The sequence below is a fragment of the Eucalyptus grandis genome, chromosome 1, assembly GCF_016545825.1.
Source record: "Eucalyptus grandis isolate ANBG69807.140 chromosome 1, ASM1654582v1, whole genome shotgun sequence".
NCBI lineage: Eukaryota > Viridiplantae > Streptophyta > Magnoliopsida > Myrtales > Myrtaceae > Eucalyptus > Eucalyptus grandis.
The window spans coordinates 18,683,898-18,697,048 of record NC_052612.1 but is presented as its reverse complement, the minus strand read 5'-3'; the positions used below and the strand labels follow the sequence as shown (position 1 = coordinate 18,697,048).

Genomic DNA, 13,151 nt, shown 5'->3' with positions numbered 1-13,151 from the left:
TTTTTTTTTAAATTCACGAGTCAAACTCGATCCAAAAAGTTGAGCTTCTACAAGATTGAGTTTGAGTATATATATATTTGTCCAGTCTAGTTCAAATATTAATATCAATTTGATTGAGTAGACATCTTTTATGTACCTGCTAAAAAATATTCCTGACACCATTTAGAAATTAATTTTGGTTATCACTAGACATTCATTCAAAGAGAATCTCGTGTATTGTGTGACCTTGTGCAAGATGACATTATTTAGTGTGGCAAAGCAAAGAAAATTTGGACATGAAATATTACTTTACATATACTATGGAAGTCAACCTTAGCGGATAGGATACGTTCCCAATGTAAACACACAATACAATTATGATATAATTAAATTGAGTATGCTAATAAGAATCATTTGCCCACTAGTCAAGATTACTAAAATAGTTGGAACACTTAAGTAGACACAAGCACACATTAACAAAAGAACAATCATCAATCGATAGAAAAAAATTTCGTTTTCCATTAGTTATCAAACTTAAACAAGTGAACAAAAAGTACTTTCTTTTATTAGAGAACTTCTGAAATTTTATATATAAAGAGAGTAAAATGTAGAAGACAAAAATGAGATCCCAAGACACACAAGAAAGGGTGGAGGACTTGGTGGCGGCAGCCCCCACCAGCGATGATCGGTGATGGTTGGAAAATGTGAAGTACTCACAAGATTGTTTGAGCTACCAAGTTTTATCGGAGCCAACCTACCAACTTTTTTTCATTATTTCACATTGTTTTAATAACTTATGATCATTAATTTGGGAGCTCAACAATCAAGTCAATTGCATTTTTTGAAAATTTGTCCAAATGGTTTAATCAAGTCCTTAGGTTGATTAAACTTTTTGGAAATTTTAGAACTCAATTATATTTTTGTAACAAGTTTTAGAACTCAATTGTACTTTTTGAAAATTTTAGGACTAGAATGCACTTATGTAATAAGTTTTGGGACTTAATGGCACTTTTATGACAAGTTTTATGACTTTCAATGTTCTTGTCCCAATTTAAAAATAGTGTTAATCTACTATCGTATTAGTGGATGATAAAACTGTTACTTCATTCGTGACATTTACTTGCATGTTCATTTGTAAATTCTAAAAACAATTGGTAATATACCGTTGAGTTTGTTAATAATATAATTGTTATTTTATTGCTATTTTCAAATTGCTAACTGAATTAAGTAGCCATTGATCACTTTTTATGTATCATCATCAGTAGTTCGAATATATTGTCGATGTTACATAATCACCTTCCACGGAAAAAATTCCATTTTATTCGTCAACGGAATTTTAGAACATTGAATGGAAGAGCTCCACTGAAACTACAATGTTGCATTCTCTAATCAAAAGTCAATTGAAAGCTAATGCGTGTACTTTGGTTTTTATGCTTTATTGGAGTAAGTTCTTTCCTTTTCATAATTGTCTATTGTCGGAATGTCCTTCAATCAAAAACATCCTTTCAAAAACATTCTTCCCGTTCAGATAAAGTAAAGATTCTTCACGCGTTTGCCCGCCAAACTGGACCAAAGGTGTAATCTTTCTAGCTCCAAGAAGATTCCTGCTCAGTTCATGGGCTTGAAGTAGGACCTGGTTGGACTTGGTTGGCTGGTCCACTGCATCATTGGTCTGACTAGTGATTACTGTTGCTTTCAAGTCAACAATCATGTTGTATGAAAAATATGGTCTACGAATTTCGATTGGTTGCCATAAACATTTTGCAAGTTTTTTGGAAGTATTAAATCCTAGCGTTAATATGATGATGTTTGTTTGTCATGGACTAGTTCCATGTGTTAGCACATGATTTAATCACAATGAAGAAGTAAGTTCTTTAACCAATCTAAAATTAATTACGAGTAGTGGACAAAGCGATATATATCTAAAGAGGACATGTCACATATTTCATTGGTCCAATAAGATTTGTCTAATTATGTTTCTGAAAATGAGTTTCTAAGGTTGGTTAGTTTTTGGGATGATAATACGTATAAGCGGCGAAGAGAGCCTTGGTGACAGGAAAAACAAAGAGAATGAAAACAGCAGTAGCCGGACCAAGGGTGGCCAAAGTACTCGTGCTCGATCCCCGTTCATTTCACGTGCCATTTGTTCCTGTGATATCTGGCCATTTGCCCGAATTACTCGGTCACGTTGCTCAAGCCAATATCAAACCTCACATCGTTAGGGAGATCATTGAAGAAACTCGCAATCTCACGAGGTTCGCGTCAGTGGAGATGAGCTTGGACCAGTAAACGTAGCAGCGTACCGCTGCTCGAAATAATATGCAACGGAAAGAGTTACTCTTACTGTTTTTCCCTTGGCCTTTCTCCATCAACAGTCGAGAACCACCGAAGGCCACCACTCGCACAACCAAGTGACCAGATGATTTTGCATTCGCAAGTCAAGTCAACTTTTGATAGCCACACGTAGGGACTGAAAAATCGATGATAGGATGTGATGTGAATAAGACCAACACAGCTCCATAGGAATCTCATACAAGGAAGTTCATGTTCATCTGCCTTCCATTAAGAACACCACTCCTTGTATGTTTTCACTCGCAAACTCTTTAAAATAGCGTTTCCTAATTTGCTTGAAACAAATGAGGAATTGGCTCCTCCTATGGTTGGTCTTAATACTCGCACATACCAACCCTTTCAGCAGAGGCACACTTTTGGTCTCGGGCCAGTGTTTTGGCAATCAGAAATCGCTGCTGCTGGAATTGAAGAATAGCCTCAACCTCAATGCATTATTGTCCACGAAATTGATCAAATGGAATCAGAACAATGGTTCTTGGGACGGTGTGACCATGATGGTGGCCAAGTCACGGGTCTTGATCTTAGCAATGAGGGGATCACTAGTGGACTTAACGATTCATCGAGTCTTTTCAGACTCGATTATCTTCAGAGGCTGAATTTGGCTTTCAACAAATTCCAGTCTTTGGAGATTCCTTCTGGATTCGGTAATCTCACCAATTTGGTCTCCCTCAATCTTTCAAATGCCGGATTCACAGGACAGGTTCCAATTGGGATATCACGTTTGATAAGGTCGATTACTCTTGATGTATCTCAGTTTTATTTTCGTGGGGTCACTTCATTGAAACTCAAGAATCCAAATCTAAAGATGCTTGTTGGGAATCTTAGCGAGCTAAGAGAGTTGTACCTTGATGGAGTGAACATGTCTGCTACAGGCAATGAATTATGCAATGTCCTGTCTTCTTCACTGCCGAAGCTTCAAGTGTTAAGCATGATGAATTGTTATTTATCAGGTCCCATTGAGTCTTGCTCTTCCCTCGTGAATCTTCCTTTTCTGTCAGTGATTAAATTGGGCACTAATAATCTGTCTACCACCGTCCCAGAGTTCTTTGCTCACTTCCAAAATTTAGGGACTCTAGATCTCAGTAATTGTGGCTTGCGGGGAGAATTTCCTCAAAAAATCTTCCAAGTACAAACACTTCAGAACCTTGACCTATCATTCAACAGACTCCTTCAGGGTTCTTTGCCAAGATTTCCGAAGAATAGTTCTCTTCAGACATTGGTTCTCAGTTTCACGAATATTTCCGGGAGGCTCACGGAATCAATTGGGAATCTCAAAAATCTGTCAAGGAGAATTGCAGCTTTGATGGAAATATCCAAGCTCTTTTACCAGTCTTTCGCAACTAGCTTATTTGGACTTGTCATTCAACAATTTTACTGGTTCAATTCCATCACTTAGCAAGTCCAAGAATCTGACACAAATCACTTTGTCCCACAATAGTCGACTAGCCAAATTGATTCAACCCAATGGAAATCCCTCTTGAGTCTTCTTATTCTTGACGTGCGATTCAATTTACTGAAAGGAAATATTCCTTTATCTCTGTTTACCCTTCCATCGATTCAGAAGCTTCAACTTTCCAACAACCAATTTTCTGGTCAAGTGAAGGGATCCTTTACTGCTCCATCGCACAAACTGGAGACACTTGATTTGAGCAACAACAAAATAGGAGGAGAGCTCCCAATGTCTATATGGGAACTCCGAGGACTCAAATACCTCTCACTTTCTTCCAATAATTTCAGTGGCTCATTCCACATTAATTTGGTTCAGCAGCTGAGAAATCTTTCTCATTTGGATCTTTCCTACAATCGTTTTTCCATTGATGCCACGAATACTGCTTCCCAGGCATCTTCATTCCCTAACATTGCAACTTTAAAGTTGGCTTCTTGCCAGCAGAGGACTTTACCTAAATTCCTGGCTGAGCAACACAGACTAATATGTCTAGATCTCTCTGACAATCAAATTCAGGGGTAGATACCAAAATGGATATGGAAGCTTCAAAATCTTGTGTATCTCAATCTTTCATCAAATTTACTGGACGATATTGAAACACCGTCAGCTAATCTTACTTCTACTCTATTTGTTCTTGACCTCCATAAGAACAGGCTCCATGGACAAACGTTGCCACTGCCACCATTTGCCGTATACATGGACTTCTCGAGTAACAACTTCAGTTCAGTCATTCCACCTGCTATTGGTATGAGCCTTTCTATGGCGATATTCTTCTCCCTGTCCAATAACAGTTTCCAGGGGTCAATCCCAAAATCAATTTGCAAAGCTGGATATCTAAAGGTGCTCGACCTATCTCATAATAATTTGACGGAAATTATTCCTGATTGCTTAGTGATGGAGTCTCTAAAGATATTAAATCTGCGAAATAATGCCTTAAATGGTAGCATTATCAATTTCCCTGAAACATGTGGTTTGAGGACTTTGGATCTCAGCAGTAATCGATTACAAGGGCAGTTCCCAGAGTTTTTGGCAAATTGCACAAATTTGGAGGTTCTAGACGTCGGAAAAAACCAGATTGATGACCTGTATCCATGTCAATTGAAGAGCATTGCAAGTCTACGTGTCCTTGTTTTACGATCCAACAAGTTCCATGGAGCGGTTGGATGTCCAGGGACTAATGGCACTTGGAAGATGCTTCAAATTGTGGACATATCTTCCAACAATTTCAGTGGCGCTCTGCCTTTTAAATACCTCACAACTTGGGAGGCTATGAAGGCTGATGTAGACTTCTATTACATCCAATATTCATTCCTTGGCGCTTCTGGACTTTATTATCAGGACACGGTAAGCGTCACAATCAAAGGTCTGCAAGTGGTGCTGGTGAAGATCTTGACTCTTTTCACTTCAATCGACTTCTCATGCAACAATTTCGAAGGTCCAATACCTAATACTTTGGAGGCACTCAAAGCGCTTTATTTCCTCAACTTATCAAACAATGCATTCTCAGGGCCAAATCCTCCATCCTTAGGACACTTGCAACAGCTTGAGTCCTTGGACCTTTCACGGAACGACCTCAATGGGACGATTCCCACACAGCTTTTAGACCTCAATTTTCTTTCCATGTTGAACCTCTCATACAATAAACTTGTGGGATGCATCCCACCGATCAAACAATTTCTCACCTTTTCAGCAAGTTCCTTCGAAAATAATAGCGGACTGTGTGGATTTCCGCTGGAAACAAATTGCTCAAGTTCTTTTGGAGAAAACCTTGGATTCTGCGGGATTGTGCTCGACAAAATTTGCTCAATTACCACACATGGGACGGAAGAAGCAGGTTGTGTTCCATCTAAAAGTGACTCAGATGATGATCGTGACAACAATGATAACGAGAAGAACTGGTTTTATATGGGTATACCGCTTGGATTTGTGGTTGGCTTATGGGCATTTTGTGGTCCGTTAGCCTTTATCAGATCATGGAGGTTTGCTTATTATCAACTCTGGAATAAAGTGTTATTCAGACACGTCCATGAAGAATTCCACTGAGGTTCAGCTATTAAACTTCAAAAAGAGCATTTTCGATCTTTCTTCTCTTCATAGTTCTTCATCACCATTAAAAAGACAGGTTTTGTTATTGATCAATAGAACTCTTGCTTACTAATCGAAATAGAAAGCGGGTCTGCGTCTATCATAGAAACCACCACTACAAAAAAGTAGGTATTCGTCGGTAGTATCTACTCTTTTGTTGCTTGTGCAATTGGATGCTTTATTTCTTTTTCTGGGTCAACTCCTAAAACTCTACCCTAATCTCGATTAAGTCCTTGAATAAATTTTAGTATGTCAATGCTAAAATGATATATATATATATATATATATATATTGTTACTAAAAATAATAAAAGTCAATAAAGTCAAAATCAAGTGAATTGTAGAAGACAAGTGGGAGACTGAGTGAGACGCGAGAAGGGGTGGACTTGGTAAATGTTATCAGGTAGACAAGAACTATTTCATACCATTTTGAAAACTTATGAATATGTGCTTCATACTATACTATTTTTATGGGTTGAATTTACTAATTCTTATAAGAAATTATCAAGTGATTGTAAATAACTAACGGATAATGATACAAATAAGTCCTCAACTTTGGCCCAATTTATAATATGATTCCTAAACTTTACCCCAATGTGCAATGTGGCCCCGAACTTTTAGTATATATTTAATTTAGTTCCTAAACAATATGAAAATGCTTAATATTGTCCTTTCATTAATTCAAGTTCAAAAGCAACATTTAATATTTTCATAGAATCTAGGGACTAAATTGAATATATACCAAAAGTTCGATTACCAAATTGAACAATTCATATACCAATGGTTTCATTTGTAACATGATCTGTTCCATGCGCTCAGCAGGTGAATCCAGTGTTGAGAAGATTTTTCTATACCATGACTAATCCTAAAATACTAGAAGCTCCAGTTACTCTTGCTCCCTCCCCATCTTCCTCATTTCTTTCAGACTTTCATGTGTCAAATGCTTAGGTCTCTCTTAGTGATGAAACCCTAAATCTCTAAAACTCAACTCCCTCTTATGAATCCATATTTTGCCTTTGCTAAACCTGTCTCATCATTTTCTCCCATCCACTCTATTCATCAATTTATTCATCAAACTTCCAAAGAAGTGAAAGAGTACTTATAGTTCTCCAAGTTTGATCAACATCTAATTCTAGCAACTAAAAATGAATATTTCATTACTCTTCAAATTCCGCTAGAACTTCTCAGATCCAGTAAGGATACTCTCATGTCCATTATGGAGCTATCTGTCTTGCTCTCACCTTTTAATGGCCGTAAAGGCTTGCCAGTTGTGGCCAGATTGGCCCTACCAACATGCTTGTATTAGCATTGTCCAAGCCACTTTTTTTTTTTTTTGGGGTCGGGGTCCAAGCCACTTTGAATGCTAGAACGATCTTTGTAACCTTACATCTAAACTTCAATGTTGCCCTTTTAGACCTTCGGCTGCCTTCTTTCTTGAAAGTTTGGATCTAGCTCATTGGAGCACCCTAGACTGTTGACTCTATAGCAACAACACTATATTACCAGATGTCGACACGCGAAATTTTCGTCGACATTTTAATCATCCATTTTTTGCAAATATATATATATATAAAGAGCCAAAAAAGAAAACAAAAGAAAACAAAACAAAAAGAAAAAAATGAAATGAAATGAAAAGATAAAAAATTAGAAATAAGGAAAAAAAAAAAAAAAAAAAAAAAGAAGAGAAAAAAAGGAAACAATAAGAAAAAGGAGAGAAAAAGAAAAAATAATAGAAAAGGGGATGACGATTCTCTCTGGGGTTTTTTTGGGGGTTGGCTCTCTCTCTCCTCGGGACGCTCTCTCGGACTCTCTCAATCTCTCTCTCTTTCTGTTGGGGAGTTGGCCCAAAACCGAAAAATACCGGGGAATCCATGGGTTAATTCCACCATCTCCGACGAGAGAAGCCGGAGGAAGCAGCCGGCCACCATCGCCTTTTCGCGGCAATCGCCGCCCTAGCAATCGCCTCCCTCGTGATTGGCACCAGATCCGACGATCCTTGAACCCTAGAAGGAGAGCTCACGAGGAAAAAAGGGGAATCGAGGAGAGGAAAAAGGATCGATCGCCATCGCTCCATTCCCCGGCCTTGCGTGCGATTTCGATCGATCGGAGGCGACGTCGGTCACGACGACGACGACGCCAGAGGTTCTGTTCGCTGGATCTGACCCGATCTAAAGCCGACCGGAGATTCGCTTTATCTTTCGCCATTCTCGGACTCGAATCTCTCGGGATCGGGCTCACCGGATCGAGTGTTCTCTCTCTCTCTACGGTTCGACCGGCTAGGGTTTTTACTCCATTGGCGAGGGATCGAAGATCGGAGGCTGGCGGTCGGGGATTCGTTGGGGTTTTCTCTCTCGGACTCCCTCTCGCTCTGATTCTCTCTCTAGTTTGCTCGGCTCCCGATCTGTGGCGTGATTCGGCTCTCCACCGGATCCTATGCTCAACCCCTGTTCGCTCGGATCTCGGTCCTCTGGCGCAGAAGCTCGCCGGAGGTTGGGCGGATCGGCGACGACGATGCTTAACCGAGTTTGTCTCTGGATCGAACTCACCAAAGCGGTGAGTTCTCTTTCTCTCTTGATCCGATTAAGTTTTTAGGATCTGGTTCTCTCTCCCGTTCTCTCTCTCTGACCTCGCACATTTTCTCTCGGCTCTGTCTTGCGCGCCGGATTTGACTTGCTCGAACAGTCGGTCAAGGAGTTTGGAGTTTAAGGCTCAGACAACATCGACTCTTCAATCCTTCATCGATTCATTTAAGGTAACTCTTGTATTAGTTGCTTCCAGATCTCAAGTATGTGCGTTCAACAAATGTTCTGCATTGCGATCTGAAGCCAAGCAATTTATTTCTAAATGTGAATTGTGACTTTAAAATTGGAGATTTCGGGCTAGCTAGGACCACATCTGAAACGAATTTTATGACTGAGCATGTTGTTACTCGCTGGTATCATGCACCATTGCTCCTTAATTGTTCAGAGTACGCTGTTGCGATTGATATTTGGCCTGTGAGTTGCATACTTGGTGAAATTGTGACTAGGTAGTCTCTATTCCGCTTATTACAGAGTATGCTGAGGCCTTAGGGCTTAAGGTTTCTGCCATTAAGTTCAATTTATTAGCTGGAAGTTTGGATTTTACTATCCTTCCTCAGCATCGAGGGTATATTGATACGTATTGGTACTAATTTCTCCATTATGGGATACAGAAAGTCTGTGTAATCAACTTCATTTTATAAGTAGTGACTTGTGTAGTTGGTCCGTATAAATGATGTGGATTATAAGCACACGTGATCCTGTGTTGAGTTCTGAATTGTTCTCTGATTGAATGATTTTCTGTGGATTGATAGTCAATGATCCTGAACTTGAGAGTGATTGAGCTTGACTTGCCTTGATCTGCAATTTCGTATACCCATAAAAAAATAGACTTCTTAAGCTTCGATTTGATATGTTGCATGCCCATAATAGATGTCGTTTGGTTGCTGAAAAACACCTACAAAGTCTGTTGATTCTGCTTTGATATTCTGTTTCTTTTGCTGATCTGACCTTCGCAAAACCTTCCGTGCAAATGACTTGATATGAGCTGGTTGTTGTGGTTTTCTATGTTCGAAATCTTCATGAAAGTCGAAGATGGTTCAAATATCTTTCCAATGAGCTATAGAATGTCCTGATTGAATCTCATTTGATATGGTTCACATGTCCAAAGTTCAGTCCAAAATCTGTCATGTTTGAGACATGATTCGTGTGCTCAAATTTGAGTTAGTAAACATGCTTTTCTGGAGTTGAATCTTTCATGAGAGTCATTGGAAATCTCATAAAATTTCTAACAAGGTATAGCTTGAATCAAGTGATCATCGTTAGCAAAGTCAATGGCTTCCATAAAGTCACGTTTGAGTTGCTGCAATCTGTAATGTTGGATTTTTGCCCTCTTTCTTTTCTGTTTTTTTTTTTTTTTATATAGATTTTTGTGAACAAAGTAGGACTTCGATGCCTCATGATAGATGATTGGGACATTTCCTTCTATATACTTGGACTTTCATAGATTTTCTTTGTCTTCATTTTAATGAATATCATCCATGTTTTGTGCAATCCCTGCTGTGATTCTAATTGATTGCGTTTCTATGAAAATGTCTTCAATCAAGTTCCTTAAGAGCATACTTGATGCTTGGTGTTTTCTAGACATACTTAGGGCATATCATATTTGAATCTCGTTTGATGTGAATATCATGCATCCATTCGACTAATTGCAATTTAAATTTGTCATGCATGACATTCTTAGTTCTAAGTCACTTTGCAATGTTAATGACTTGTGTGACTTCTTTGCATTTTGATTTAAGGTTAAATGTTTACCCAAACCTTTTTCACATTCAACCTTATGTCATGTGCAAGTTTCACATTTTTGTACATTATCTAGGTGGTCTTACGAACCTTTAAACATGCATTGCATTTTGTCCTGTTTGTGACTTGAATTTGCTAGATTCATGTTCATGTTTGATGCCTATATCTATCCGTTATAATAATGATTTCTATGCGTTGTCTTAGTCATATAAGTTGAGGCAAGAGATCCTTGTTTCTTAGATTAGGTTTAGATTAGGACCCTGAAAATAGAAAAGGCGTGAAGGTGATGGAGGTCGATGTCCATTCTGACCATTGTCATGTACTATTTGTTTTCCCGATATATGTCTCGGGTTCCATGCATTGTATAAAACCCGATGAGTTACGGGTTTCCATTCTTTCCCAATCGTTTTCTCTTTTATATTTTTAGAATTGCATGATTAGGTTTAACTGTTTTTCTTGATTGTTTACTTTATGTCTTGCAATTTAATTTTCATTGACTGTTTTCCTTTCATTTTTTAGGAATAGAATAGAATAGAATATAATGAAAGTAATTCACCACGCATGATCATTTAGTATAGAATTGACGATCCTGAAATCATAAAAAGAAATGCATGAACATGTTAGGAAAAAAACACAATATACTGTTTAGGTACCTAAAGGGCGCTAATAGCAATATTAGCGTAACCCAAGTCCCCGAACCTAGATATCTTATTACGTAGGAATCGAGGGAATACTCTTGACCCTCGATTGGGTTTCTAGCCGACCCCCAAGATGAGGTTAGTGGCGACTCCTGTATATTTTTTTTAGGTTATTAAATACTTAGATTGTATAAATAAATCCGCTGTCGTGCGGGGTACGAGCTTAGGAGAGCTCGTGATATCGTGAGGAAACTCTTGTGATCAAGTATCCCTAAACCCGATCTTTTCCCACCTTGGATACTTTTTGAGGGGCAGCGAGATCGTGTCGCGACACCAAATGGTTTATCGAGTGTAGAACCATGCTCTTGATTTAAATTTCCAAAATAGAAATGAAAATGATCTATTCATCTCTATGTAGAATGATCAAGCATCCTGCATTCATATTCCCAAACAGATTCCAAAGAAGAAGCTGGTTAAGCTTCTTTCGGAGACTTGGATTATCAACTATGAAAGTTACATTAGAATAAAGAGCCTCTCCAATCCTCAACCTCCAAATTTGTAAGAAAAAGGGATGGCACTATTGCCATCAAATTTGGCAAGGAAAAGGAAGAGAATCCTTCCATCTTCCAAACCCTATTCATGATTGAACCATGTGTTCCAGAATCAATTTCCAACCCAGATCCCAAAATGCTTGTTCAGTACTTTCAAAATAATGGAAATCATATCCATTAGTACCAGGATCGATATGGTCATTGTTTTTTTTAACCCTTTTTGTCGATATTCTTACTACATAAATTCTCCTAACAAAGTAGACCTGAATGCAAGACCCAAGCGAAAACCCAAGAAACCAAAGGATACTATGTACCAGAGATACTTAAATGGAGATCCCTCCGTTGATACCATTGGTGAGTGTGATAAATATCAACTATGGTTTCTTATACTCCAACTCCACCACCAAAATTCACTTCGTCACCTTCGGACTCACCAGCCTTACCACCAACATCACCTCCTCCTCACTAAAAATCACTGTTTCTCCATTCTATAAACAATCTTAAAGTAGGCAAATAAGCATTCATACCCACTTGAGGCTCTAGGAGAAACATCACTCAACTTGAAAATATCACCTAGCTCTTTTATCGCTATGTTTGAGGAGACATACTTTCCTCCTCTTGCTCAAGAAGGTCAAGAAAGTTCAAGACTTTCTTTCCCTACCCCTGAAGAATTCATCGACTCTTAAGGGAGATATTGTCATGTTCCAAAAATACCTGTCCCCACTGACGTGGATGAACATGAAAGACGAAAGAGAATGTTGCTGAAGCAGTCTTGAACTAGCAATCAGAGACTCTCCTAGCACACAACAATGCTTTCAAGACAATTGATTCCAAACTTGTGGATGTGCAGAGAGATCTTAAGTGATATCATGAAACCACCAAGAAAATGTTGTCAGACTTCTAGAAAAGGCTTCATGCCTTGGAATCTAGACAACATTTGGGATGTCATCATCTCAAAAGCCCAAAAGTGGAAAATAGAGAAGCTCAAAAGGTAAATCAAACTTCTTAAAGAAGGAAAATCCAAGACTTTTGATCCATTTCCAACTATGCTGCGAACTAAGTATTTACTTCCACCACCATCTCAGAACACATCTATCTTTGCTGCTCTCAAGGAAAACCCTACTAGATGAGACACGACTGATGTGGTAGAGATGTGAAACCGCCTTAAAGAACTCAATCGATTAAGGAAAGAAAAAGGGAAAGAAAAGATTCCTAAAGAATCCTCGATTTCTATAAGGGAGAAGCCATATCAAATGATGCCATCCAACCTGTTAAAATCATTTCTAAGAGATTTGGACAATAAGGAAGAACAACATAATCCTACTACATTAAATGGACCTATACATTAGATGATTCACGGATCGTATTGAACAAATTAAAAATTTATGAATCACATTACACATTAGGCCAAAGTTCATAGACCATTTGTGTCAATTTCTCAATTACTAACCATGATAGACAAGTGAGTCCTCTATCAACTTTTGCTAACAAGGGGTAACCGTGATAGACAAGTGAGTCCTCTATCAACTTTTGCTAACAAGGGGTTTTCCAATTGTCAACTCTTTTCCAAAATCAACAACATAAAATAGTGTTCATATTTTGTTTCAAGAACACTAGAATCGTCCAAACACTTATCCTCTTTATAGCCAAAAAATATATTAAATGGGAGAAAATTGTGAAGCGGCTATCACAAACAATGCCTCACATAGTAGGTTAGAAGAAGAGTGTGATTAAAATCATGTACTCTTACTTGAAATTCAAAATAGGTCCTTTACTTT

At 38.4% G+C, this 13,151-nt stretch overlaps 2 protein-coding genes across 2 annotated transcripts; both read left to right on the top strand.

Moving 5' to 3' along the window:
- The first annotated feature begins 2,785 nt into the window (after positions 1-2,785).
- LOC120295923 (receptor-like protein 6) lies at positions 2,786-3,727 on the top strand. The gene has a single exon (XM_039317539.1). It carries the CDS (start codon positions 2,786-2,788, stop codon positions 3,725-3,727), a length of 942 nt encoding a protein of 313 aa, XP_039173473.1.
- A 747-nt stretch (positions 3,728-4,474) lies between these two features.
- LOC120295917 (receptor like protein 27-like) lies at positions 4,475-5,821 on the top strand. The gene has a single exon (XM_039317533.1). It carries the CDS (start codon positions 4,475-4,477, stop codon positions 5,819-5,821), a length of 1,347 nt encoding a protein of 448 aa, XP_039173467.1.
- The last annotated feature ends 7,330 nt before the right edge of the window (positions 5,822-13,151 follow it).